The sequence below is a fragment of the Stereum hirsutum genome (genome assembly GCF_000264905.1).
Source record: "Stereum hirsutum FP-91666 SS1 unplaced genomic scaffold STEHIscaffold_22, whole genome shotgun sequence".
NCBI classification, from domain to species: domain Eukaryota; kingdom Fungi; phylum Basidiomycota; class Agaricomycetes; order Russulales; family Stereaceae; genus Stereum; species Stereum hirsutum.
In genome coordinates this window covers 185521-212228 of record NW_006763152.1, presented here as the reverse complement: position 1 = coordinate 212228, position 26708 = coordinate 185521, and the positions used below count along the sequence as shown (strand labels likewise).

General features: G+C 50.8%; 8 protein-coding genes across 8 annotated transcripts; 4 read left to right on the top strand and 4 right to left on the bottom strand.

Moving 5' to 3' along the window:
- Positions 1–149: 149 nt before the first annotated feature.
- Positions 150–2926, bottom strand: STEHIDRAFT_163190 (uncharacterized protein; the record flags this gene model as incomplete). Its single annotated transcript, XM_007310862.1, has 10 exons — positions 150–224; positions 288–507; positions 567–864; positions 933–1145; positions 1209–1373; positions 1447–1611; positions 1660–1718; positions 1771–2311; positions 2367–2414; positions 2497–2926. The coding sequence occupies 10 exons, from the start codon at positions 2924–2926 to the stop codon at positions 150–152; spliced, it is 2214 nt and encodes a 737-aa protein (XP_007310924.1).
- A 2064-nt stretch (positions 2927–4990) lies between these two features.
- On the top strand, positions 4991–5795 carry STEHIDRAFT_126246 (uncharacterized protein). Its single transcript, XM_007310861.1, has 2 exons — positions 4991–5581; positions 5641–5795. The coding sequence occupies exon 1, from the start codon at positions 5010–5012 to the stop codon at positions 5514–5516; it is 507 nt and encodes a 168-aa protein (XP_007310923.1). The 5' UTR covers positions 4991–5009; the 3' UTR covers positions 5517–5581; positions 5641–5795.
- Positions 5796–6119: 324 nt separating this feature from the next.
- On the top strand, positions 6120–8723 carry STEHIDRAFT_105973 (purine-cytosine permease). The gene is made up of 9 exons (XM_007310860.1): positions 6120–6534; positions 6775–6846; positions 6908–7241; positions 7308–7457; positions 7525–7618; positions 7687–7852; positions 7938–8298; positions 8362–8430; positions 8510–8723. The coding sequence occupies exons 1-9, from the start codon at positions 6290–6292 to the stop codon at positions 8579–8581; spliced, it is 1563 nt and encodes a 520-aa protein (XP_007310922.1). The 5' UTR covers positions 6120–6289; the 3' UTR covers positions 8582–8723.
- Positions 8724–9935: 1212 nt separating this feature from the next.
- STEHIDRAFT_163187 (uncharacterized protein) lies at positions 9936–10287 on the top strand (the record flags this gene model as incomplete). Its single annotated transcript, XM_007310859.1, has 3 exons — positions 9936–10020; positions 10078–10173; positions 10250–10287. The coding sequence occupies 3 exons, from the start codon at positions 9936–9938 to the stop codon at positions 10285–10287; spliced, it is 219 nt and encodes a 72-aa protein (XP_007310921.1).
- Positions 10288–11288: 1001 nt separating this feature from the next.
- Positions 11289–12824, bottom strand: STEHIDRAFT_172924 (uncharacterized protein; the record flags this gene model as incomplete). Its single annotated transcript, XM_007310858.1, has 1 exon — positions 11289–12824. The coding sequence occupies one exon, from the start codon at positions 12822–12824 to the stop codon at positions 11289–11291; it is 1536 nt and encodes a 511-aa protein (XP_007310920.1).
- Positions 12825–14134: 1310 nt separating this feature from the next.
- Positions 14135–16447, top strand: STEHIDRAFT_68810 (MFS general substrate transporter; the record flags this gene model as incomplete). The annotated part of the gene is made up of 11 exons (XM_007310799.1): positions 14135–14629; positions 14690–14765; positions 14824–14952; positions 15009–15057; positions 15116–15250; positions 15310–15440; positions 15521–15603; positions 15672–15844; positions 15912–16038; positions 16112–16317; positions 16402–16447. 11 exons carry the CDS (start codon positions 14135–14137, stop codon positions 16445–16447), a joined length of 1650 nt encoding a protein of 549 aa, XP_007310861.1.
- A 1025-nt stretch (positions 16448–17472) lies between these two features.
- Positions 17473–20795, bottom strand: STEHIDRAFT_105968 (G-alpha-domain-containing protein). The gene is made up of 10 exons (XM_007310857.1): positions 20484–20795; positions 20389–20409; positions 19540–20323; positions 19300–19418; positions 19030–19085; positions 18916–18952; positions 18702–18826; positions 18421–18547; positions 18202–18284; positions 17473–18035 (listed from the first exon to the last, which is right to left on the bottom strand). The coding sequence occupies exons 1-10, from the start codon at positions 20704–20706 to the stop codon at positions 17952–17954; spliced, it is 1659 nt and encodes a 552-aa protein (XP_007310919.1). The 5' UTR covers positions 20707–20795; the 3' UTR covers positions 17473–17951.
- Positions 20796–23630: 2835 nt separating this feature from the next.
- Positions 23631–24669, bottom strand: STEHIDRAFT_163183 (uncharacterized protein; the record flags this gene model as incomplete). Its single annotated transcript, XM_007310856.1, has 5 exons — positions 23631–23678; positions 23772–23973; positions 24114–24295; positions 24416–24482; positions 24563–24669. 5 exons carry the CDS (start codon positions 24667–24669, stop codon positions 23631–23633), a joined length of 606 nt encoding a protein of 201 aa, XP_007310918.1.
- Positions 24670–26708: the final 2039 nt, after the last annotated feature.

Sequence of the window (26708 nt, the reverse complement as noted above, 5' to 3'; positions counted from 1 at the left end):
CAGGAATCCTGGTCAATGCTTTCGGAATTCCTCTATCATACGGTTACCCGCATCGACGCCAAGTCATGATTCATTAAAATTATCAAACCCGGAAGGATACACGGTGCGCCACAAAGCCCACAGGAAAAGCAGCCTCTTCACATTGTGCCTCACTGTTGCTGGAAGAACACAGCTGTGTACGACGGCACGACAAAGTTGCTGTTCGCATCGATATCTATCGTCGTCTACGAACGCAATGGGTCAGCTGAAGGGTACAGTTAAGCAGAAGGCTCAGATCTGAGTCTCACCTGCCACTTCGCCACACCGGCATCACCACCAAAGTGACGAAGGAAGTAAGACCCAGCTGGTATGTTGGAGATAGCGAGGTTGACCGGGACGACGTCCTTGTTGACGATGACCATCGTTACCTTCTCTCCATCGGACGTGCTGGCGTAGACGCCGAGGACATCTTCGTTCCTGTCAGCCATGTTAACCTGCACGCTCTTGTCGCCGAAGTATGTACCGTTCCTATTCAGTTCATGTCATTGAGCTCTACTAGATCCATGAATCAAACAGAGCGCAAATACCCTCGGTAAAGCCAATACGCCAATCCTATGGGTCCCATCTGGTCGGGCTGAGACCAGTAAGTCGCCTGATCGAGGCCATTGACACCGAAGATACCGAGGGAGTCGACAGTGACGAGACCTCCAGTGATGTCTGTATCGTCTGTCGAAGACCATTCGGATACCGAAAGCTTGGTTCCAGGATAGTATTGCTCGATGAGCTGTTGCATACGTGGGATGAGAACGACGGCGTTTGGGTTTGGTTCGCTCCATTGAGCGGGAACGGACGTCCCGATGTATGATTCATCGATGTACTCTGGGTCTGTGAGCATGGCCATTCCATCAGTCGAATACTCCAAAACCGAGCAGTTAGCAGAAGAATATTCGTACCCCACCATGAACGGGTCATTCTGAGCCTGAGGGCCTTCGCGTCAGCGTCATTGGCACTCGTATCCGCCGCAAAGTAGTAGTGAATATCGAGGTAGTCGAGGAGGCGTGTACCGGCCTGTGTCGATGCGTTGTTCATCTGGGCAAGGAACCAAGGGAGGAAGTCTTCGTTATTGTGGGCAGCGTTGTCGGTGTAGCCAATGCTGCTCGTCCAGTCTGAAGTTTCCGTGCCCATTAATGAAATGATACCCTGAATATAAAACAAGGAAAATGACTGACAGTACCACCAGGCGCAGGTGGAAGGTGCAGCGACTTCGACGCTTGGAAGAGTGTTTTTTGCCATGATGGCGGTAGCGATGACGCGGGCGAGCTCCTCGTCATATCCCATTGGGTCGGGGTGCATGTCTTGGTGTGTGTTCGACGCGATTTCTATTTCGTTGTCGACTACAAGCAATGTTGTGACCTGATTAGCACCACAATTCTAGAATACAGAGCAAGATATAGACACATGGCTCACCAGTGATGATATCGGGCTTGATTGGCATCGCTGTCAACATCGCCGCTGCCATGGACGTGTTCCAAGGGGTGTATGCGTTGCTTTGTGGCGGTGGCGTCACCCAGGATCCGTTCGGGAGAAGACCATCTCCGGCATCGCTATTGTAAGGATCGTAGGCTTCTTGGTCTACGCAATACGTCAGATATTGAAAGTAATACATGCCCAAGAACGTACCAGGATAAACAGTACGAGAGTACGAGTATGAGACGTTGTCCTTCGCAACCCAGTCAAGCCTAACCGAGAGTCAATCGTCTTCGTGACGAACAACAATTTCTCAAGACGTACGCTGGAATTGTGAAAAGACTCTTGCTTCCAGCCTCCGAGACGAACTGCAGGAATGGGTCGGCGATCGGGTCGGCGATACGGTTCTCGAAGTACCAGTCGTTGCCAGCGTTTGTGAATGTACCGTTCGTGTTGTATGCCGTGACGGCGTTGCCGCCCCAGCGGCTCACGGTGACGCCCAAGAGTTTGATGTAGTCTGCATCCGTAGGGAAGTTGACGCCATAGATCGAAGGGGATATGTCCTTTGTGTTTCCGATGTTGATGGTACCGTAGGAGGGCGCTGGGATGGTGTAGTTGAAGGTGGTGTTGGTGCCGGCTATGATGAGAAGGGAACCAGAGGAGAGTGGACTGGATAGAGTGAAGTATGATATGGTCTGCGACGGGGTGTCCGAAGGGGAGAATGTGGCAGTTTTGTTCAACGTTAGGTCTTTGCCATTGAGCGTGGCCGAGATCTGAGAGAAGTCGACGTCTCCCTGTGAGGTGACAGCGAGAACGTCCCCCGCCAGGGGCTCAGCAGACAGAAATATCGGCGTCACGATGATCTCTGTATTGATTCATGAGTGTAAGTGTGGGTATTCGCTGGTAAAGTGGTGACTTACCATCGAGAAGAACAATGTTCGTGATAAAGTATGATGCACCGTTCGCACCTCATTGGAAATTGATGAGGTTCCCTGTCGTGACAACAGTCTAAGATTGTTTTTCATGGTCAAAAAAGAGATAGCCACTCACAAGAGTCGGTGGCAAGAACGCCTTCGTTTCCAGGAAGGTTGTTAAAGTCCAGAGTGATCGTTGTCCAGGCGCTCTCGTTGACAAAGTTGCTCATAGATGCCAACGGAAGAGAAGGAGAGACATCGGAGTTGGAGGAAGTAGAGAAATAAATGGAGACATCAGGCTGCGCTCCAGAGATATCAAATCGGAGACCAGCATAGTTGTTGTCGAATGCGGTTTCGGCATACGTAGAGAGCGCACCCCAAGCTGTCGTGTTAACCGAGATAGATTCTACGGCTCCGGGTCCAGCGGTGGAGGCGAAGTCGAGTGTGGACGACCAAGACCAATTTTCCCATCCAGACGCAAGATTACCAGTTCCAGGCGCGTAAACAGTATCATCGGCAGCGACAAAGGCGCCGACAAAGAGTAGAGCAAGCGCTCCGAAGAACATGGCCGATAGTAACAAGGGCTGAGAGGGCTGGGGTAAACGATGGCTGCGCGACGAAGCTTTTGAGCAGAAGAAGTCGGTATGTCCCAATGACTTTCGTCCCAATTATATCTCAAGTCTAGGCTCGGATACATCGCGAGAGATGGTACAGCATGCTCCAAGCAAAGAGCAAGCATGGCACTTTGAAGTGGATGGGAGCGGCTGCCGAGCTTTATCCTCTCACAAACTAGTCAGACGTTGAGGACAGACTTCAAGTCGTCAGTCGCGCCGGCTAGAACAAGACGAGCCGTGATATATTAATTGCCGAAAAAAATCCGAAATCACTTTGGATAGGAAAGATGAGCATGCACCTGTAACAACCTGGTTCGAAGACGGGAAAAACATCGCAGAGCACTCGGTCATGACGAGAACGTTAGCAGAGGCCGTGAATGTCGATATCGGGATACTAGGCTTCAAAGACAGCATTTCCGGAGCAAATACAGAGCAGTTGCCATACGAGACATGAACTCCAATGAAGACCGTTCGAGCGGAGGAGTGCGGTTGAGATGATTTCGCCAGCATACATGCAGGCACCGATTCTTCGACACCGAAGGACTTGGAGATCATTAGGAGCAGACGGTTAAATAAACTCCCAAGAGATACAGAGTGAGAGAAGAGCTGACATGTCTGGACCATAGTCGAGCTTGTCACGACGTGGTCATGGGCGTTGCAAGAAAGGCAGTCGGCGAGAATTCGGAAAGAACGCACGAGGCTGTCGGCTTGGGATCCTAACAAGGACAAACAACTTCACCACCACCCAATCACTGCCCACGCCGTTTTAGGTCCCTCTCCCGCCTTCCACCGCCTTCCATCCGCGTTGTACCGATCTCCTCTACGTGTGATATATACCAATATCTTAGACTCTGAAGGGAGCCATTTAAACCCCAGGGTATAAGCCTGTGCTATGTATGAAAATCTCATTCATTTCGCAGTGCTCAAGTTGGAATGTTGACTGACAAGTCACTTACTTCACGTTATCGTGTAGCTTCCACCTCTTGGAGGACGAACACCCTCTCAGTGATACCTCGACCCTCAACATTCCAAGTATCTCGTGCGATAGTCCAACGGCAACTGCTTCCTCTTCATGTCCGCCCTCGCACCGACGCATTGTCTTATCGGTCTTATTCCTGTGGAAATCCTCTCAAAGATATTCCTACTCGTCTGCGACACACACACTCTTTCTGAACGGCCGAGATCTTTCCAAGAGGCCCTCCCTCTATACAGCCGACCGATTGACTTATCCCACGTCTGCCGTCATTGGCGCGATGTCGCACTCGCCTGTGCCCCTCTTTGGACGTGCATATTCGTCTCAGACAGACACGAGCATGATCTGGAGTGTTTCGACGCGTTTGTAAAGCGCTCGAAGGAGTCACCACTACACATTTTCATCTCGTGGTCTCCCACGGAGGATGATCGACCAGATCGTGACGCCATCGACTGGAAGCATTTCTCCCAGATGAGCGATGTTTTTGTGGCCACGACTTTAGAACAAATCATTCACTCTAGCCATCGATGGACGTCATTCCATCTCAGCATCGAAACTGCACAGTTGATGTCCCGCATTCAAAGGAGACTTTCTACAGTCCATGCTCCCCTATTGAGAGATGTAACTCTCTGCACAACATTCTACCAAGGCTCGGACGTCCAGTCCGTTTGGAAGGCCAAAATAGCCAATAGTAAGCAATGGGCAGGATGTCCTCCCTTTCTTGCATGCGACCTGCGGAGCTTGTATCTCTCCCTGACGTCGCCGAATTGGATCGACCATACACCTTATTGCACCGACCGTACGCCTTACTATACGAATCTCCAATCACTCACGCTTGACTATGTCGCCATGCCCATCTCTGAATTCATGCGTTTTCTGGCCGCCTTCCCCCTCCTCGAAGCCCTCGCCCTACGGACCTGTCGATTTAACACCGTGCGTGGAGGTACTGAGAGCGCCCCTCTCGTCGAGTTGCCTCTGTTGTGCTACTTTTGTATCAGCGGTCTCCGCCCACAACATGGCGAAGTATTGTTTACTCAGCTACGCATTCCGAACGTCAAAGTCATGGATCTCGACTGCGAGGAACGACATGATGGTCCGTGGGATACAGCCGTCTCCCTACTCTCCGCTTCCTATCCCGATTCATCGACATCGGCACTTGACTCAGTTCAGGTGCTCCGAATAGGTCATTTGCTCTGCGACTCTTCACTTCTCCCGTCCTTTTTCCACCGCTTGTCCAACCTTCGAGTCCTCGTTGTCGATTTCTCTAGTGATGGATGGGAAGAGTTTTTGGTCCATGTGCAGACCACACCGCACCTTCCTCTTCTCACGACGCTCGTATGTCCCGGAATTTCCTACAGACAGCTAAATTACCTCGTCGTAGAGAGAACGGCGTCTAGAGTCCCCATCCAACGCGTATTCGTCACGAAGGATACGAGGTTTTCGAGCAGCGTTGTTGGTTCAACTTCAAGGACCGTGGAGGTCTTGGAGGAGCTCCCGTCGTCGGAGGAAGGCCAAATCGATGCTTCGCTAGGTGACTTGCTGGAGGCGTATCTTAGAGTGGAGGAATAGCGGCGATCCTTTCGGTTTGCTATGACGAGCTCGAGCTCCGAGGACTCATGCTCGTGAAAGGGAAGGTGAGTTACATTTATTTCTTCGTGCCTGTCAGCCTTCGAGATCTAACAGAAATACACAGATATAAAGACTGGATCCAGGATACTGAGCAGCGCTGCTCTTCCTTTTTTGCCGTCACCGTTATGAGTGTTTCTATCTTTCGCGATGCTCATGTACATACTAAACGACGATTCTCGCTCTGTTTTTGTGTCCCACTTACTACGTAATTCATAAAAGAGTGCTATCTATATGAATGCAGAACATGTGCCAGGGGAAGAAACCAACCCAATTTTTACAACCTCGTGTGGCGTCCGTGTGGCATGGCAAAAACACTCGACTAATTAGGAAATCATCCGTTGTGGAACGTGCATCGCGTTCGCCAAGCGTTCGCTCTGGTTCACGCCATCATCTTCTATTCCCAACCTTAGATCGCGTCTTATGCTTTCCTTGGTCTCGCGATAGAAATGCTCGTCTCTGGTAATTTCTGGACATATGTCCTTTTCGAATGACGCACAGCGTCGCCACCGCCCAAACACGCAGTTTTGACCCCCGCAAGGACGCGCTAAATATAAAGATAGCCGATAACGGTGCAGCGCCATATGCACCCTTCACTTTTAATCCTCAAAGTCGCGCGCCGGATCTTCTCCTGACCGTCATCTCTCTCGACGACATCTCGACTGGAAGGCCTCCGCTCAGCATTCTTGACGGGTTTTTCCTAGGAATTTTCGGTCATGGCATCGCAGTACGATATCGAGGACAAGGAGAAGGGCGGCTACGAGTCTCCATCTCCGGCAGAGCTCCACACCGTTCACCTGGCAGAGAAGGATCCGGATTCTGCGTTGATCAACCGATTCGGTCGTTTGGGACCAGTTTTGTCGAAGGTGTTTGCTAGTGGTGTGGAGGCGAGAGGTGTGGAGAGGGTGCCGGAGGACCAGCGTGAAGGAAAGCACGCGTGGAACAATCTGTTGATGTGGTGGTGAGTGGGCCGTCCTACCTTTCTGTTAGAAGTTGAGAAAGTATGTGAACGAGTTCGATCCTTCGCACTTGAGTATCTTTGTGAGTCGTGAGTTACTTGCGATGGCTTGATTGCGGGGGATCTGCAGTGTTTGCAACCGCCAAGATCATCTTAGACAACGCGATATTTAGTTCCATTATTTCTTCTCAGATTCGCGTTACGAGCATCCTTACTGATTCCAATATCCTTATTATTCTCCAGGTCCGTAAACACGGTTTTGACCACCATCCCAATTGGTGTGCTCGCCCAGGAATACTACGACCTGACTCTCCCGTAAGACCCCCTTTCCAGTCTTTTAAGCATCAACTCAACCCACCCTTCATTGACCCTACAGCCATGCAATCGCTACTATCATGTGTTTCGGAGCTCTTGGTGCTGTCGCCACAGCATTTATAGCCACCTTAGGGCCCCAGACCGGCTTGCGTACCATGATCATCACTCGTTTTAGTTCCGGTTACGTCGGATGCACGATTTACTCCATCCTCAATATCCTTACCCAACTCGGGTTCTCCACTACCGCCGTTATTCTCGGTGGCCAAACACTCGCGAGCATCAATCCGGGAACCTTGCCACTTGTGGTAGGGATCATCATCGTTGGGGTGTGCAGTTTGATTCCTTGTTTCATTGGATATCATATGGTACATTATTATGAAAGATATGCCTGGATGGTAAGTTCCTCTCATTTGGTCCTTTGTAGTTTACCGGTTAGATTGACTCGATTAATTGTTTTGCAGGTTATTTTCATCGTCATGCTCTTCTTGTGGGGACTGGGAGGGAAGGCCGGATTCGACATCAACGCTGCGAAGGCTGATGAACCTACTGGCCGCGATCTTTCTGCGGGCATCATCAGCTTCGGCGGTATCGTCTTTGGATCATTCTCTGGTGTACGTTCTTCTTTTACCATAGTTGAAGTCCAACAACTCATTTATATTCACTCTCCAATCCATTCAGTGGGCACCCGTCGCAGCGGACTACAATTGTCGCCTTCCCGTGGAGACCTCTTCGTACCGTGTTTTCATCCTGACCTTCTTTGGCCTCTGGATCCGTAAGTCATGCGCGCCTTCACCCCTGTATGAGTTTCGCACTGACCCCTTCTCATCTGGATCCGAACAGCAATCTGCTTCGCTGAGATCTTGGGCGCCGCACTCATGACGATTACAGACCCGGCTTACACTGATGCCTTCGCTGCCGACGCCACAGGTGGTCTCCTCGCTCAAGTCCTTTCTCCCTGGAAAGGCGGAGGAAAATTCTTACTCGTCGTACTCGCCTTCTCCGTTGTGTTCGTCTCCATTCCTCTCATCCCAGCCCTCCAAACCTGGTACCAGACGCTTTTACTAATTAATCCCCTTTTATCATGGACGCAGCGCCAACAACATCCCAAACACCTATTCCGCCGCCCTCTCCATCCAATCTCTCGGCCGTCCCTTCGCACTCGTCCCCCGCTTCCTCTGGACCATCCTCATTTTCGTAGGCTACACCGTCGCCGGCGTAGCAGGCCGCGAACACTTCTCCGAGATCCTATCCAATTTCCTGGCCATCCTATCCTATTGGACGGCGTTCTTCATCGTCATCGTCGCGGAGGAACATTTCTTGTTCAGGAGGAGTGGGTGGGGATTCGGGTATGATTTGGATCATTGGGATAGTCCCACGAGGTTGCCGGTTGGGGTGGCGGGCGTTGTGGCGGGGTGTTGTGGGGTTGCGGGGGCGGTTGTTGGGATGGCGGAGGTGAGCCCTGTCTCTTTTTCTCTTCCAAACGTTCGAACTCGTTGCTCATTGCGCATTCGGCAGGTCTGGTATACTGGACCGATATCATGGCTCGCAGGAAGCGAGACTCAAGGCGCCGACCTTGGGTTCGAGGTCAGTCATCCCAACGCGATCTCCGAATACACAGTAAACACCAACTGATCTCTTCCTCGTTTCTTGTGACGTTGTATAGCTCGCTGCTGCGTTCGCGGCCGTCACATATCCTCCACTACGGTGGCTCGAGATTCGTCTCACGGGGCGGTAACGCTTCGTCGGACTCGAAGCTTTCCCGACTGACGCTCGGGCTTATTTATACCTTGCGTTGTTTATGGTCTGTATTTTGGTGTCGTATCTTGACATGATATGGGGCAACGTTGAAGTCGCGCCTGTAATTCAAGCAGGCGTTTATCTTGGCAAGTGGGAGCTAGCGGCCGTTCGTTCTGCTTTCGCGGTAAGAGACACAGAATCGATGTTAGGCTTTCTCAATTTTGGGCGAGCTCCATGGTACGTCGGGGACCAGGCTCAGTAGCTGCACTCCGTGTTGCGACCCAACATGACCTGTTGGAGTAGGATATGGACGGATGAGCTAGTAAGATCCCGAGGCGATTGAGTAGACTCTCAACCCGTGTTCGTTTTGGTGGTGTGTGTACGAGCGCCGTAGACAGCCATCAGAGCCTTGAGGCTCACCGTCTTCAAGTTCTACGTCGACGATCACTGAAGCCCCCCTACTGAATGCGCAGATTTCAGGCCCACCGTTTTATTCCTCGCGCCGTGCTACGTATTCACCTCACTGGGTTATAACCTTCACAGACGGGAGGTGAGAAGTCAAATGTTACCCGTATGATAGCATCACTGAGAACTTCGATGGTGTGGAAATTTGACGAAACCTCTCTTTCAGCTCTGAGAGATTCGGAGCCCGAGATGACTTTCAAGCTGGCGCGACTTGAATTTGTATCTTCCTGGAGATACGCCCTCCTCGTTGAATGACCTTTTGACTGGCAAAGGCAGCTGGACTTGTGTCAACTACTACCGTGCACTTCGTGTACGTATGACTGCACGTCACGGCTAGGCTGTCCGTCTTGGCTGTTCTTGAAGGCTGTTCATCGACTTCTACTGCTTGTACGATCGTTATTTAACGGTAATTTCTTCTCTATTACAGTGCTCGGCGCGTTAATGAGAAGCTGTTCCATCGTTATTATGGTACCAGAAAGCTCGGTCTCTGCTTCTGCCAGCTCATACGACGCTCAACACGAAGGTCGCTTCCATCATGACGGAAACGCTTCCGGGGCTGTTCAGGTTTCGAGAAGCAAGTTTTTTTTTATATGTCATCCAATGAGTACGTTTTATTTTTGAATGAGTCCACCCTACTAGTTTCGCGTGTCATACAGCATCCAGGAACAGGGTAGGTTCAGAAGACAAGTTCATCCTTCACGGGGTGACACAACGACTCGTTGATACCTGAGCGACTCGTCTACTTACTCTACGGTAATCAAACTGGTTACGCAAGCGGCTTAGACTCCTATAAAAAGCCTTCATGGTCGTCCTCACCGACTCATCAACCTCATACAACACTCTTTCCATCTACTTCACAAACAATAACCTCAACTACCGTCAGCACAATGCAGTTCTCCACTGTCTTCTTCACCCTTGCCTCCGCGCTCCTCTTCATGGCACCTGCAGTCAGCGCTATCGCCTGCGACCCCCGTACGCTTCAAACTAATCCTTCATCCTACGTGGAGATACTGATGTTTTCAAATATAGTGTCTGCGTGTAATGACAAGAACAACTACCCGCCTGGCCATCCGTGCAAGTACACCTTGGACCAGTGTGACCAGCATGGTGCGATCTTCTCGGGCCGTAAGTCTTTGACTGCTGTATATCTTCTCATTCGCGATGCACAAACTGAATCCTGGTCGTTCCCTCGCGTTCCCAGATTGCGTGGCCGCGGCCGACGGCTTGAAATGCCAGTAGACACATAGAGGAACGATGCTCGACTCATTGTCGTACCCTTGTCTTGGTAAGGCCTCGTTTCTGCTATCTTATGTGCGACCGTTCAATACTGATGAAAGCGCGAACGTATCGTACAGAATCGTTGCCAAGTCATCCCCGTCCGAATATCTCCCGAATACTTATCGTAGCGTAATACGCTGCCAGTGCCTTCGTTAATGACATATTTGTCCCCATAATCACGGTGTGCGCTTGGAGCATCGATTCTACGACACTGTACGCAACGATCGATAATGTGGACAAAGCGAAACAACTCAGGTATTCAATGACGCACTGTGAATCCTCGCCCTCTTTACGAGGTCATCTAGCGTCTTGGCGACGCGGTACTTGAGCTCGTCGCCATGGACGATGGCAAAGGTCTTGTCGTGTTCCATTCAACGCCCCCTGCTCGTTCACCTATCTGGCTGCACCGTCTTCTACAACTATGGGTTCGCTCGATCTCCGCCGGCGAACGCGACGAAGAGACTCCATACAAAGGGGCAGACGGTAGAACGGGCTGCGGTGCAATGCGTATTGGATAGATTACCACTTGTTCGTAGAGACGGGAGTGAAAATGAGGCAGTCGAGGTGCGTATTGGTCGTCGGTCGAAAAGAAGTGAGCATCATGCGTGCCCCGCGTTTTGTATGAGTGGGCAGAGGGAAGAAGACTGAACTGGGCTCTAGAAGAACTGAAAACGCTCCGTCGACAACGCTGCTGGTAGAGAAACGAGTGACCTTGAAGGGACTATTCAAAGAAGGTCAAGATATATATTGGCGAAACAGGTAAATGAAACCTGGACACTATGGGACCAGAAGTCGAGTGGGAATCTATATCTTCCATCCTATATTGCCACACAAGTTTGAAGAGCTGTTTGTCCATACTTTCCATGCCATTCTCTGCAAAAGAACGATGAGACGAGGTTTAAAAGACATGAGGGAAGACCGTGACACACCAAAGAATCTGTCTGATAACCTTCAGCCCAAGCTCAGCACGATATACAAAACCGTCCACCGTTCCCTTCCGCTCTACGATGCGCATCGAGCAAGTCTTCCAGCGAGATATCGGCATGGCCTCCCTCCGAAGACGAGAGCTCTCCAAACAATTCAACCTCCTTCGAAATCCGTGCCTTGTCGCTATCCGAAAATGCCGTATCGTTTGTGACAAATACGTGTCGAAGTGGGATGCCGGCTCTTTTTCTGGCGGTAATAAAGCCCATGAGTTCTTCTGCGGCGATACCGGGGCAGACGAGTGTCGTGAAAAATGGGAGATGAGCTACATTCGACTCATGGTCTTCGAAGGCTGAGGTCGCCAAGGCCTCCGAGTACTGCTGAAGAGGGAGGAGAAGCTCCTCACTAGACCCTCTAGGAATACATTCAACGACGAGGACACGGAGGTTGATCAAGCGACTGAAAAAGTACGGAAGGAGCGTAGACCGGCGCTGTATTCGGCCTATTCGGAGTGCTTGGACGGAGTCGAGCGTTGATGACCCATCAGGATAAGTGGTCGAGAGCCCGGAGACGGTGAAGTCCCACAAAATCCCATCGAATCTATCGCAGCCCAGATCCATGATTTCTACGTTGGGGATACGCAGGTGAGCAAAGAGCGCTTGATCATCTTGCGGCCGGAGCCCGCTGATGGATAAATGGCGTAATAGCGGCAACTCCACAACAGGACCGTCGTAATCGAGGATATAGTTATGAACGTGAAAATTGAAGCGAAAGTCTCGCAAAACGACAACCTCAAGTGCGGGAGAAGCCGTCAGGAATCGACGAAAAGCTGGAACGGAAGGGGCGTTTTCCTCGTTAAAATTGTCGAGTCTGAGCGACTGAAGATTCCGGTAAGGCGAATCTCGGGTCCAATCTGGCGCTGTCCCCTCGAAGTATATGGTACGTAGGTCGCATAGGGGAAAAGGAAAGCAGCAGGCAACCCCATTATGGTTGGCCAGACTGGGATCCCACTCGTCAACGTCTTCTCCATTATATAATGTAGTGTGGAGGGATACGTCCGTCAGCAGAGGTGAAGTCACTTCATTGACTTCTCCGAGGATTCTAGACATCAACCACGGTGTCTCCACTGCAATCTCAAACGACTTCCATCGATCACTAGAGGTAACGAGCTTTTTGAGAGTCTTTCCCACCAGATGGTCGCCCATCTGAAAGAAAACTTTCCAGTCCATATCGTCCGAATCTGGTCGATTCCACGAGGGAGTCCACAAGATAAAGATGTGCAGAGGTGACTGCTTTGAGCGGTGCATGAACGCATCGAGACGGTCGAGATGGTATCGGTGCATATCTGAGACGACCATGAACGTCCAAAGACGACCGTTGGCGAGTGCGACATTGCGCCAGTACTGGCAGACATGGGATATGTCTATAGGTTGAACATAGAGCGGTATGACTTGCACGTAGAATTTTGGCTGTTGAGAAAGCGTCGATGTATCGCAGGCGTGTAGGAAGATTTTAGATAGGATCTCCGCAGGAAGGCGGTTGATGCGACACTGGATCCCTTCAGCAGCGCGCATGACGAATGTGCGAAAGAAGCCGTTGCTAGATTTGGATTTCTGCGCGGAGGAAATCGACTTTGTGGTGCTCGTCGAGTAGGATACGACTCAGAGACAGTGACGGAGTTTCTGTATCTGTCGCAGGAAGGTAAGTACTTAATGCTGATCATTGGTCAAAACGTCGATTACTTTACTTCAGAGTCTATTATTGGACTGTACCTGTGTGGTCCCAGCGCCCAAGACTTGCTCTTGACCGCAAATGGTGGCGTACGATGCCGTGAAAGGAACAAGAAACAAAAGTTCTTCGTAACTACAGTTGGGACAAACGCGTGACCTAACGCGTCAGTCACAGTGACCGCAGTCAGGTGTGACGTCACTGGCAGCCGGGGATCAAGTCTTCTTCGTTCTTGCTTTCCCAAAGTCAACCCAAAGTCTCTTACAATGGTCAAGAAAATCTTTTGGAACTCTTCAGATTCTTAATAACTTTCATTCTGACTCGTACAGAGGAAACGGCGCCGCGCTAAAAGAGAAACGCAGCTGATAGTGCTTCCGCTTCAGGATCTTGAAGCCGCTGTCGGCACATCTCTGTTCCACGACTAGGAGAGGACTGTCCCTTGCTGTGATCTGCTGGTTCTGAACTGCTAATTATGCTTGGCGGACGTCGACGATGCGCTGTGGGCTCCATCTTTTCACTGCTGACTGTGGTGGCTTGCTTTATCTTGCAGGGTTGCACTTTCTGCAGGCCTCAACTCGGCGAGGGACGATAGCCGACCCGGTCCACTTACAGTAGACCCATACCTATCAATCATGCTCGTACGTCAAGCATCTCTACCGGAGTCGGTTTGTGATGTCCTACAAACTATTCCGCGACTACAGCATGTTGGGCTCTCGCAAGATAATATCGTACATGAACATCCGAGCAGATCGTGACAGGCAGACTCAAAAGCATTGACATAGACCATGGCCCATGGGGCACACATCACTTGACGAAGTCGTGATATGCACTGCTCGTGGCACGCAATGATTCTTGTTGGTGCTGAAGTCACACAGCACGGTTGGATTGTGGATGCCGAGTCGCAGCCAGCAATATTGCGATAGGCTGCCGCTTGGCCACCGCGTGTGGCACCGACGGGTGCCACATCCTGCTCATCTCTGTTCCGGCGGCAGGTCCAGTTCTCCCTCCTTTCTTGAGTTGAGCCGGGAGTGATCCTCTATGGCCTCTCTTTTTTCCACAATATAAAAGCGGGCCACTATTCGTCCTTGAGGCTCGTACAGTAGTGCTCGCCCTTTCTTGTCTGCGTTCTTTGTTCGCTCCCGGTCTATACTTAGAGATGGCTTCTCATGAACAGCGCCCACACCATCCCGACCATGAACATAACTACGAGGTTGACTTGCCCGCCATCGTCCCGGACATCGACATCGACGATAACACGCATGGTCATGTTGTTTACCCCACCCATCCAAAGACGTCGACGGCCACCCTCACGGAGGCTCAATCAGAGAAGCAGGTAAGGGAGTCGGACGCAGAGAAGGGAACTCAGGAGTATGAGATCGTGGATTGGGACGACGAAGATCCGCACAACCCGAGGAACTTCTCTAAGCTCAAAAAATGGCGAGTCTTTACCTCTCTCAAAGCGAATCTCCTGCGTATATTTACCGTCATGAGCAGGGCAATCACCATCTCGGTCTCGTCGCTCTGTCTTTGCGTTGCCTTGGGCTCTGCTATCATCACTGGAGATCTTCCAGGCCCACAGGAGGACCTCCATATGTCAGAGATTGTTGGTAACCTCGCCGTAACTCTTTTCGTCGTTGGTTTCGGAGTCGGAGTAAGTTACTCTCCAGCATCCTGCGGGTGAAATATATTGAACTAATTGTAACTCTGATAGCCTCTGATTTACGCCCCAATGTCTGAAGTCTTCGGACGGAGACCAATCTACATGATCTCTATTGGGCTGTATTTCCGTACGTTTCACCTCTTCCCTTCGCCCTCGAAATGGGACCTGACTGCTTGCCGCTTCAGTATTCACTCTGCCATCAGCACTGGCCAAGAACATCGCCACGCTTCTCGTAGGGCGTGCTCTCGCGGGGTTAGCCGCTTCTGCACCCATGACCAACGTTGGTGGGACCGTCGCCGACATATGGAACATCGGTAAGTATTCTTCGTGGTGTAGTACTCGCTAGGTCTGACCAGAGCCACGGTTATAGAGGATCGTGGTACCCCTATGGCTGTTTTCTCCGCCGTCATCTTTATTGGGTAAGCGTTGAGTTGGATAGCAAGAGTAGCCTAGTACTCACGTTCTCCTTCTGTGCAGCCCTGTTTTAGGCCCTCTGATCGGCGGTTTCATTGGAGAGACCGTCGGCTGGCGGTGGATCTACTGGGTTCTTTTCATCTTCATCGGTTGTGTTTGGATCACGACGTTATTCGTCCCTGAGACCTTCGCTGTTGTGTTCGTATCCCTTATTTCCCTCTCGCATGTTGAAGCTAAATGTTTTCATTCATGATCAGGCTCCTTCGTCGTCGTGCCGAACGTCTGCGCAAGGAGACTGGAAACTCGGCGTACCTGTCCGGGAGCGAGATTGCAGAGGCTGGTGTGACGTTCGGAAACAGGATGAGAACAGCGCTCATTCGCCCCTTCCGTTCGTTATCCTTCTTTCCTGTCTCCCTTCGCCCTCGATCTGACTTGCTAACGCCGTCCGACTTGTTTACGGTGGACTAGAGATGCTGTTTACCGAGCCCATCCTGATCTTCATGTCGATCTACCTCAGCTTGATCTACATGTTACTCTACCTTTTCTTCTTCGTAAGTCAGATTTATAGACCCCGTCTGTTGAAACTATCTGAGTTTTCCCTGCGCATGCGGCTGAGTAGGCATACCCCATCGTTTTCGAAGGGCTCCACGGTTTCGACGCCGGCGATACTGGTCTATGCTTCTTGTCAATCCTCGTCGGCATCTTGATCGCTATGGGATCGATGCAATGGTTCAACAGGCTTTATGCTCGCTTGGCGCCGAAGTGGGGCCCCGAAGCGCGTCTTCCGCCCATGTAAGCTCCACTTTCCACCCTTGTTTCGAAGTTGGGGAGCGCAGATGTCTGAATATAATCGGTGTAGGATGGCTGGTTGTGCGGTGCTGCCCATCTCTCTGTTCATCTTTGCGTGGACCAGTTACGAGGATGTGAGCTGGGTGGGGCCTATGATGAGCGGTATACCGTTCGGATGGTCCATGGTCTCGATCTACGTACGCCAACTTCTCTACACCATTCCCATTCGTTATCAATTCAACGGTCCGTTCGATATGTCGTGACGTGCAGATCTCGGCCAATGCCTACATCGTCGACTCCTTCCCCAAATACGTCGCCTCCGCCATGGCAGCCAAGACCTTCGCGCGCTCCATGGCAGGTGCCGCCGTGCCGATGTTCGTCATCCAGATGTACGACAAGCTGAACCCGAGGTGGGCGAGCACGCTGCTTGCGTGTGTGTCCTGTGTGATGATGCCGATTCCGTATGTGTTTATGTTGTGAGTGCCTTTTCTTTTCTTTTGTGCTCGAGAGGGTTAGGATGAGAGGTCTGGGATGAGAGCTGATGGGATTCGTTCGTGTAGTTATGGGAAGAGGATCCGTGCGGCTAGTCGTCGGTCAAGCGAGTAAGAGGCAGTAGGACCTGTCGTTGTCTGTAATCACGCACTGCGACCTCTTTACCGTCGCTCTTCACCCGTCTCCTCACCGCCTCCCACCTTGTTCGTCTAGCATTTTCACCGTCGACCGTGCGTACGTGCTCGGCCATCATATCCATGATCAGACTCGTTAAAGTCAAAAGATATCACGAGCCTATGCTATCTTCCTCCTCCTTCCTTCCTCCTTCCTTCCTCCTTCCCAACTCCCTCGTCCCCCTCTCCTACTTCATATACTTCCACCTCAACCGACTTTCCCTTATCCCTCACCACCTCCATCCTCGACCAACGGCGACACCATCCACCCACCCTTTATAGTAATCACTCATCATTCGCGTCAGCTAATACAAGCGACAGAGCCCTTCCACACGACACCCGACGACCTTTTCAGGCTTATATGTTCAGATCGGTACTATTACCACGTACCACGTTTGTATCCTTTTCTTCTCCTTTCACTTTTTGTATATACGCACTTGCACAGTACTTACTGACTTACTTACTTACTGCTTTACTTACTTACTTACTCACATGCATACATACCACGTCCAGAACACCTCATCACGCGTGCTCTCATGACCGCCCAATAATGCCTCCCATTCGGATGACATCGTTCATCTCCCCTCAGGCTTTGAATATTTGAATTCGTGAGATGACCAACTCAAATCAAACCTCGAGTCTCTTACTGTACCTCACTTACCGCAATATCGACATGACTTGAATTTGCAAGGTCCCCGTGCCCGAGGCCTCGTCAGGTTTGCGAGCGTAGATACGAACTTGAATCTGCACGATCGTTCCAATCTCCAATCACAGTTCCAGAGCCATAGCAAGCAATGTATTTTGTCCAGCATCGTATATACGAGATAGATAGAGATACATCCTCAAACTCACAACTCCGCTAGAAAGACAGAGAAAAAGAATATCATAATTTAAGTTCAAGTCCATAGTGAGCACTAGCGCCTACTGTAACTGTAAGCGGAAGGGGTAACAGTGTTATAGGCCGTAGTGAGGATCAAGCAAGGTAGGAGTGGCAGGAGTGGCAGTAAGGAATAGAAGTAATGAAACGAGACAGGACGTACAACAGTCTGAGACTAGGTAATGGCAAGAACAGAAACGAAAACAGGAGCGTAGGGTAGGGTAGGTAAGAGACAGAGCGCGTACAACATATCATAAGTAAACACAAGGCCGATTCCGTAGATGTAGCAAACAAGATAGATAGACAGGCAGTCGGATAAATAGATAGGCGGAAACAACAACAACAACAGGGGAGTAGATAATAAAGATGTCGAAAAGCAACGAGTCAAAAAAAAAATCAACAACAAAAACAAAATGGATGCGTAGCGCAAACGAAGTGATGTATTAAAAAAAGGGGGACGGAGGGAAACGGATGGGTGGGGTACCCGTCAATATATCCCCACAGTACCTATCAATGAGAAAAACAGATCGAAAGGAGGACCAGCGCAGAGAACTAATCACTGTGATTGTCAGATAAGTTCCGCATTGGCGAGATGGTTGCGTAGGATGCCTTCACGGACGGTTCCGAGCGTCACCGCGGTCGATTTCACGTCCTGAAATATTGTCCGCGATGTTAGTTTAAGACTACCTGTGAGGAGACTATAGTGGGTGGGAGGCAGGGAGGAAGGTAGGGAGAGAGAAGGGAAGAAAAGGGAGGAAGGCAGGCAGAGAGAGTAGAAGGGAAGGGAAGGGAAGGGAAGGGAAGGGAAAGGGACGTACGACGACGGAAGTAAGGAACGAGTAGAAGCTCCTCTGCTCCGGCGAATACCTCCTTGACATCTCCCGGAACTGCTGGCGGAAATCTACACACATACGCAAAGTCCCGCGCATCAGTCAGTCAGTCACTCCAACCCATCAATCTCCATCCGAACGATCTCGCAACACGGATGTCCGATCTTGCATTCACACAGGTCAAAATGGAAAGGGAAAAACACGCACATTTCGCGACATTAGCCAAATCATTCGGCCGGTCTCCATAAGTCGGTATATACTGCCTGAGCTGACTGCCCCGTTTCAGTTTCCGTTGCAACAGGTCGCACTTATTGAGGAAGAGGATGAGTTGGACCTGGATCGTTCGCAACAAAGTCACAATGTGAGTTGGAGGCACAGAATGTTAGGTGAGGCGTTAAGTGAGAATGTTAAAAGGTGGATAAGGAAGACGGCGGATGGCGGATGTTGTGGTGGTGCGTGTGTGGCGCGAGGTGCGAGGTGTAACTCACTTTGGATAGCAACCTCGACGAACACACAGCCTTCCATAACAAAAAGCTATCTTCCAATCTGTTCACTTTGCGGTCCTCGGCCAGCGGCTCGTCGAACACGGAGATCGGGGCGAGGAAGATGATGGCTTTTGGATTCCGCATTCCCCCACAAATGATTCGTCGGTGTATCAGTCGAAACAAGAAAGAACACGGCGTGAGAAGAAAAGATGCGTACCGTTCACGTCCATGAAATACGGATACCACGCGGATCGCTGATGAAAACCATCACTCCATCAGCCACTCATCCCCTCATACACACGAGGACAGGGAAGGACATGAACAGACGTACATATGATCTCGCACCCCCAACATCATACATGATCCATTCCCTGCCCGCTTCACTACCTGCAAACGGCGTACCTTGTCAGAGTCAGAACGCACGGCTTATCGGGGAGGAAAGAGGAGGATGGAGGATGGAGGATGGAGGATGGAGCAACTCGTATGATAGAGGAGAATGGAGGGGTGGGGCGGATTGTGGAGGGGCGGGATTGTGGAGGGAAGGAAAGGAACTGTGGAGGGAAGGAAAGGGATCGTGGAGGGAAGGGGAAGGCCGATGTACCTTTTTCGAACAAAAAATGATATTCCTGCACGCCTGTCGTTCGTAGCCTAGCTTTAACGACGTCGTCGTCCGACGGCTCATAATCCCTCGTCGCGATCCGGTCGACTTCGTCCAAAAAGCTACAATAGCGCAGAATCAGAACGTGGGGCCCGCCAACTCTTGGAACGCAACGAAGGATGAAGGATGAAGGAAGGAAGGAAGGAAGGAAGGAAGGAAGGAAGGAAGGAAGGACGAACTCACAACCCCGGCTGATCCTCCATCTTCACCCCCCTCTTCGCCAACACCTCCTGAACAATCGGATCCGCCCACAGTGCCCTAATATCCTCCCCACAGCCCGAAATCACACCCATCGTCTCCTCGCTCCTCTCATCCCTTCCCCTCTTCCCTCCCTTCCCTCTTTCCCCTCTCTCCCTCTCATCCTCGTCTCCGCCCAGTCTCAAAGCGCCTTTCCACCCGTTCCGCGACCTCACCACGAACTCGTGCGACTGACTCATTCGTTTTCTCGACGATACAGTAGAGGAGGGTGACGAGCCTTCCATACTCGCAAACGGAGTCGCAGGTCCGCGCAAATCGTCCGCTTCGACGAACGAAGGCGCACCAAGGAGTTGTTCCAAATCCCTCTGTACACGACGGAGGGGTTTCAGACGCATTTGGAGTAGACGATGTTTTTCGGTGAATAAGAAGCGAGTGTTGCGTGTTCGCATTTGCATTTGGTAGAGTGCGATGTCTTGTTGGGTTGCGGGGGGCGATGCGGAGCCTGGGCGACGGGGAAGAGGAGCAGGGAGGTTACGTTCGGGTTCATCCTCTTCGTCGTCGTCATCTTCGTCTGAGGTTTGGGAGGACGTGGGAGAGGTGGGTGGGAGGCGGAGGTTGGACGAGGGTGGTGGTGAGGAGACGTAGTGCATTTCTTTTCCGAGGATGTCGAGGATTGTGTTTACGGATCTGACGAGGTTGAGGAGGATGACGGAGCGCCAGGAGGCGCGTTCTTCGAGCCAGGCATTGTGTGCGTATGCAAGCTGGAAATCTGGATCGAGGTGTGAGTCATTGTTAGCTGGGTATCTAAATACAGCCAAGAGAGATAGACAATACTTTTGACTGTCGTCGATTTTCCTATATACACGTCCGTATGAATCATAACAGTTAGTGATGGGATTCAAGTCAAACAAAGATGCAAGTACACGGACCACTCTCGCTCTGCCCGAGCAGCAAAACCTTGATCGGCGGTTTCTTCTTCTTCAACGCTGCCCTCTCCGCCTTCAACTGCTCGTCAATAAGATCGCTGACCCTCTGCGCCTCCGCTTCGTCCTGCTCCCTCTTCGCGCGCTGCTCTGGCGTCTCGTCGCTCGGTGGGGCGATCGCAGCCGTCAATGGATCATAGTCAAGCGAAGTACGACTATGGCGAGGCATTTCAACAATCCTAACTAATGGGGTCCGCCTAGAGTACACGTACGACAAGCCAAGGCCTACGATGAGCCAAGGCCTAAGGAGAAGAGACGAGAAGGGACGAAGGACAAGACATCCGAGGACACGGCCGTTATGTACCACACAACTCCCTCTCGATAACCTCCCCCGGCATCGGCCCCGGTCCGCGGAGGTTCCCCACAAGCGCTTTGAGTGCAAATTACCGCCGGCTGCAGCGGGATAGGGGCCCTGAGTCTTCCCGCTCCGATCAAAGTATCTGTCAGCGACTCCATTGGTGGCCCCGTCCTCCTCATCACCGTGCCCCACAAGCTCGGGCAACCCAAAAACTTATATCGCACTGAGCAGGGCTACGGCAACGCTAACCTATCCTATGATATGATATGCAGCCTCCGAATCACGACTCAGGCTCGGACGATTCAGAAGCACCCAGGACGCAAGCTTCAAGGGGCTGTGAGACCGAAATCTGATCCCTGCGTTTCATGCCCCATCCTTCACACGCACGGTATTGTTGTCCTCAGGCTATCCAAGGTTCAAAACGTTCACATGGGACCCTCCTGATCTCCAGCTAGCACATCCTCGGAAGCTTCGAAGCCAAGAGCAGTAGCTTATGTACACGCTTGCAGTGAGAGGCCTGAAGGCTGAGACTTTGTCGACGCGTTTGTTCTGGATGGAGCGCTGAGCGCCGGGTGTTGGAACTGGGTGGGAGGTGGTGGAACTCTATCAGTGACTGTCGTTAACGAGTTCCGTCGGCCATGGCCAACGCATTGGCATTCACACAGATTCAGATATATATACTCGCGTTAGACCCGCAAGGTTCATGAATGGACGCAGAATACCGTACATACAGCCATTTAGTTGTTCAGTGGAAATTAAACGCGGGTGGCGTTGACGAACACCCTCAGAGCCTGGATACCGTGACCGCGACCGTGACATCTTCCGTTGCAGAATCAACGTATATGTATACGTGGTGGCCTCGAAATCACGAAGGTACTACAGTATAGTCAAGATTCCATGCCATCAAAACCAGTCAAAGAGCGCTCTCGAAGCCTCAGGCTCGTCGTGATGCCAAAAAAAACCTGGAAGCCTCACGATTCAGATGGACAAACAGCCTGTGATTCAGAGCAGCGGCGCTAACGTCGAATCGCTCAAGGAAACGAGCTTCGACATCAGGATCCAATATACAACATCCTCATCCTCTACATACCGACTGCGTACACCAAATCAATGCGTTTCGTCCATCATGGCCCGTGGGATGAATAGTCCACCTGTGCATAAGAACCCGCAGACCATCTTCATCCATCGTCGCGGTGATGATTCATGAACCTACACATGTATATCATGATCAATGCGGGAAATTTACAGCCTGAGTCAAAGCACACGGCGGAAATAATTGGAGACTGATTGTACCGTGCGCTGCGCGCATGAGAGTTTATCGGTGTTCGAGGTTCCGGGACCAACAAGCTGCAAAATAAGTGATTGAGATATTCAATTGACGGCTTTATGAAAAGATAAATTTCATCCCCGACTCTCCGAGACCACCGGAAATACATACTTATGACATCCCTGGAAGATAAAAAGGACTCACCTCCCATAGCCAGCTCGCCCGAAAGTTTTAGACTCGCGGGGGCAGATGAGAATGAGTAGTTTTGCGAAAGTTTGCCCACGGCCACGCTTTGTACTTATACGGCTTCGAGAACCTATGTAGAGTTGAGAAGTGAGCATACGACCACGGGGACGTCTTCCAAGTCTCAGGACTCGGATAGAACACGCCTGTGGCTCAGAGCCTATGTACTTCTCTGAGGCTTCACATCGACATCGACATCATATCCAAGGCGACAAAGTTCGAACTTCAATTTATGGAAGTGGAAGTAGAAGGGCCTGAGATTTTAAGTTGGAAGACTCGGAGATGAGAAATAAAGTTAGAGGTGGGTTGGGCATGAGCTTGAGAATCTGGCGCTCACATTAGTTTCAATGTAATTGGTGGGCCTCTTATTGTCTGGACAGGTGGCTGCGAAAAAATATGGGGAAGAAGAACGCAAAGAAGAAGAAGAAGAAGAAGTTAATGATCCTTAAATGAAGGGGTAACAAGAAGACTCGGGCAGTGGAATATGCGGAGTGCGATTCAGAGAAGTACCTGGGGAATCAGACCATGCAGTCGTTAGTGCTCCTCGCAGTCATGCCTTCGCTTGACTCTGTGAATAGCTGCGTTACGCACTTTGAAAGCCAACTCGATCACGGTGACCTTCGGGCTGGCAGTGCCTACATGGCTATAGAAAGTCCGCCTCGTCCGAGTCCGAAATGAGTCGTGATTGAATAAAGTGTCGGAATGGAGAGCGTGAAAGTACGGAGGGAGATAAGCAAGCATGCTACGAACCTTACTGTATGGGCCGGGCGTATGTGTTCTCGTCCCGTATGCGGCGAAAGCAAAGAAGCTGTGCCGGCTGATCACATACAAGACGAACGCACTGACCTTCAATACTTAATGTAGTTCGCCTAGACTGAGAGTTTCTGAGATTTTGTGACGGCCGCAGCGAAAAGTCGAGAACGGCTCGTCGAGGTTGGACGCATTCGAGGTGTCAACGCATAGGAAGACAGCGACTGCAAACAGAACTTGAAGCCCAGAGTGCGGCAGCCTTACGAAGATCCATATAAGCTCACAGGTGTAAGTCTGAATCAGTCAAAACAATTCAGCGTTCCATTCCCTTCAAAACCAGTACCACCAACACAAAAAGCCCCAACGCAACATGCTAAAGGAGCACACAAGACTAGACCTCCAAGTACGACGCAGAAGCCCACAGAAAGCACCAAGCTCGAGCTAAGACATCAGCACAAGAATCTGGACTCAGTCATCCACTAAGCGCCAAGTAGTGCCTAAGCAGTACCGAAGCGCATCCGCCTATAATTATACTTCAGTCCCTGGCCCCACTCGCCAACAGAAGTCCACGCAAAGCAGGCCACTAACCAATCCAAGAGTTCAAAATCAGCTCAATACTTCCACCTTTTTGCACGATTTCCGGAGAGACACAGGCGAAGATGGAAATGAAACGCACGATGTTGAAGCAGCTCCTCACGAAGAGGATAAAGCCCATAACCGCGCTGAAGACCATCGTCGCATACCCTAGACGTAGGAGATCACCAGAATCGGAGCATCCCTGGGATCGTTCGACCCGATATTGGTCGGCGTTCGAGGCGAAGGCCAACGCGTAAAAGACGGCCACGACGAGTTGAAAGTATGCGTTCTTGCAAAGAGGCCTGGAAATGTCAAAGACGCAAGTTTTGAGCCGAAACATAATAATAAGATAAAGGTGAGGTGGGGTGAGGTGAGGTGAGGTAGATAAGCGTCGAGGGGAACGAAAGGAAGGAAATGGGTAGGGATTAATCATAACACGTACTTGGCTGAATACATGAACGGCGGTGTGACAGCCAGAAGCTGGATGAGCGAAGGAAAGACTATTATGGATTCGCGGAGGACGAGATCGGGGCACGCGGGGCCTTGGTCCAGTCCTATCCTGTGGCTTTCTCCCGTGGTGGGCGATTTATAAATGACGAGGAGTGCGATGCTATTTGTTAGGGCCTGTGTATGAATAAAAAGACGTTAGCGTGAATGTGTCAGAGGAGCGATACCGTATGCAGGTCCACAGACGGGGATGTTGGGAAAGGTGAACATGGCGAAGGACATGAGGAATAGACTTACGATTATGATTGGGCAGACAATATCTAAAATTGGGTCCGGCTTCTGCGCTGACCCTCGCGAAAGCAATCTGCAAGCGTATATGGATCAGTAAAGAAGGAACATCAAACCGAAACAAGAAGTGGGTTATCAAAGCTAGAAATGACTCACTCTCCCCGCGAGCCAGCGTTAACCTGGGCCAGTTCAATGTCTTCAGCGGTCCGCGGGAGCGAAGGACTAGGATGCAGCCCTTCATCACGATGGTGACTCACAGACATATAGAGTACTTCGGTAGGTCAGACGGAGGAGGTGCTGGTCAAGAGAGAAGGGAAGGATCGCTGCTGCCTATCATCCTTCTCCTCGACTTTATATAGGCCAGGAAACACAGCCGTTGTGGCGGGGGTTGTGCTAATCGATAAGAGGTTTTTGTGTGAGACGAATAGGGAAAGACAAATTGTGCTTGTCTGGTCTGTGGCGTGTGCCAGGACAGGCGAGAAAGAGAACAAGAGGCAAACACCGGTAAATCGCAAAGCGATCAGATAATACTCGGCAACAACAGAAGGCGTTATGCAGTGCAAGGACCAAAAAAGGGAGGAGGGAGATTATCATTTAGGCTCACAGTATGCACTGACAGTTGCCCGGGAATTGAAGAGCAGCTTAGACAGGAGGCGGCCTAAGTGATGTCAGTCCTGGCAACTGAGCCCTAGTAACATCCGCATTGGTAGATGACTTTTCAACAGAAGCAGTACAGGTCGTGAAGAACAGAGAAAGCCCCAAGTTCGTGCGCCACACAGACCTAGTGCGTTAGCGAGGGGCGTGGAAGACACAGACAAGGCTGTCGGACGGAAAAGGAAACCTGGAAGAAGAAGAAGAACAATAGCACCGCAACCACGTGTATGTGATCCAGTTACCGCCACCGAATCTTAGATGGCCATGGAAGGCGGTCGTCATAACCCGATTACATGTTCAAAACGTTCAAGAACGGTGATACAGAGTGAATCTTCACATAGAATTGCTCGACCCGTATGTGACTGAAATATCGTGGAGATCCAGACTGTGGCATGTGCCAGTGGGCCTCGGAACGTCAACCAAGAGTGGCAAAACAACAAGCGCAGCAAGAAATCCAGAATAAACCATAGTAGAGCACACCACAACAGCGATCATTCAGCAAGCCGCTGTGGTCGTCCACAGAGTTTCAAGATCGCTCGAGCGAGCGAACAAAAGTGAAAGAAAAGCTTCGTTCGGATGAAACCGGAACTCGCGTGGGGTGTGGCGAGCGAATCGTATTTATTACTAAATTCTCACGCATCCCGCGAGTGAAGTGGCACACGCTGCGACAAGGACAACGTCAGCGATCCGGATGCTCTCAAGGAGTACTGGCAGACATCCATGCAAATATGCAAATATATATATATTGGAAGTGAAACACAAGAAACACTCCCCCCAAAACCAAAGGGATACACCGAATATATATTCGAAAAAAGAGGACAGCCGAATGATGCCCCACCGACCCCGAGAATTGCCCAAAAAAGAAGCAGGCCTAGGAATGAAAGAAGAGCTATGCGATAGACTGGAACGAAGACAAGCTGAATCTGGCCTGTGATAGATAGATAGATAGAAAGAGAGAGGATCCAGAAGGAAATAGCGAATATATAGGTAGCAAGCTCTTCACGACCGTGAAACACGAAACATAGACAGTTACAGACGGGGAGGTTGTAGATACGAAGCGAAGGAAGGTGTGCAATGAAGAAGGATTCCGAAAGTGCGATGTGATGTGATGGCAAGAGAGAAAGGAAGGAAGTTGAATCAAGGTGTTACAGGCATACAGATGAGAAAAGACAAAGGAAAAAGGATTCAGACGAGTCAACTTAAACGACCCATAAAGTCCTCTGGGTGAAAAGAGTTAATACAGAAGGACACGGGATGGAGACAAATCGTGTATATATGTCGATGTGTGACAGTGAAAGTAAATAGAAACGGATAGAGAGACGAAGAGACGAAGACACACGTTATGCAATATGAGAATAAAGACAGAGGCATACAGAGAGAGAGAAACAGGAACAAGAAAGGATACAGAATAGACGCTGGCAGTAGAAAGACAAGAGATGTGGGAATGAAGCGAGAATGCTGTGGATGATACAAGAAAGTGACGAGACGAATGCTCTCGGGGCGTCCAAGAGCCCAATGCTAGAGCAGGAATATAACGAAGAGGGAAAATAAATAATGAAGGAAACAGCGGCGCTCCGCGCACGACGAACATCTAACAAGCCTGGCGACATGGGCACATCATATGGAAGGGCCCATAATCTCAGAGAAC

Bases quoted from the DNA above. Each gene is read 5' to 3' on its own strand.
- STEHIDRAFT_126246 (XM_007310861.1), top strand. From the start codon at position 5,010: ATGGATCTCGACTGCGAGGAACGACATGATGGTCCGTGGGATACAGCC.
- STEHIDRAFT_105973 (XM_007310860.1), top strand. From the start codon at position 6,290: ATGGCATCGCAGTACGATATCGAGGACAAGGAGAAGGGCGGCTACGAG. The intron at 6,847-6,907 runs GTAAGACCCCCT...TTGACCCTACAG, and splicing joins TACTACGACCTGACTCTCCC to CCATGCAATCGCTACTATCA. The intron at 7,853-7,937 runs GTTCGTCTCCAT...TCATGGACGCAG, and splicing joins GTACTCGCCTTCTCCGTTGT to CGCCAACAACATCCCAAACA.
- STEHIDRAFT_105968 (XM_007310857.1), bottom strand. From the start codon at position 20,706: ATGCCTCGCCATAGTCGTACTTCGCTTGACTATGATCCATTGACGGCT. The intron at 18,953-19,029 runs GTACGTCTGTTC...GGTTTTCATCAG, and splicing joins TTGGGGGTGCGAGATCATAT to CGATCCGCGTGGTATCCGTA. The intron at 18,548-18,701 runs GTGAGTTACACC...CGAACGATCCAG, and splicing joins CGTCGAGGTTGCTATCCAAA to GTCCAACTCATCCTCTTCCT.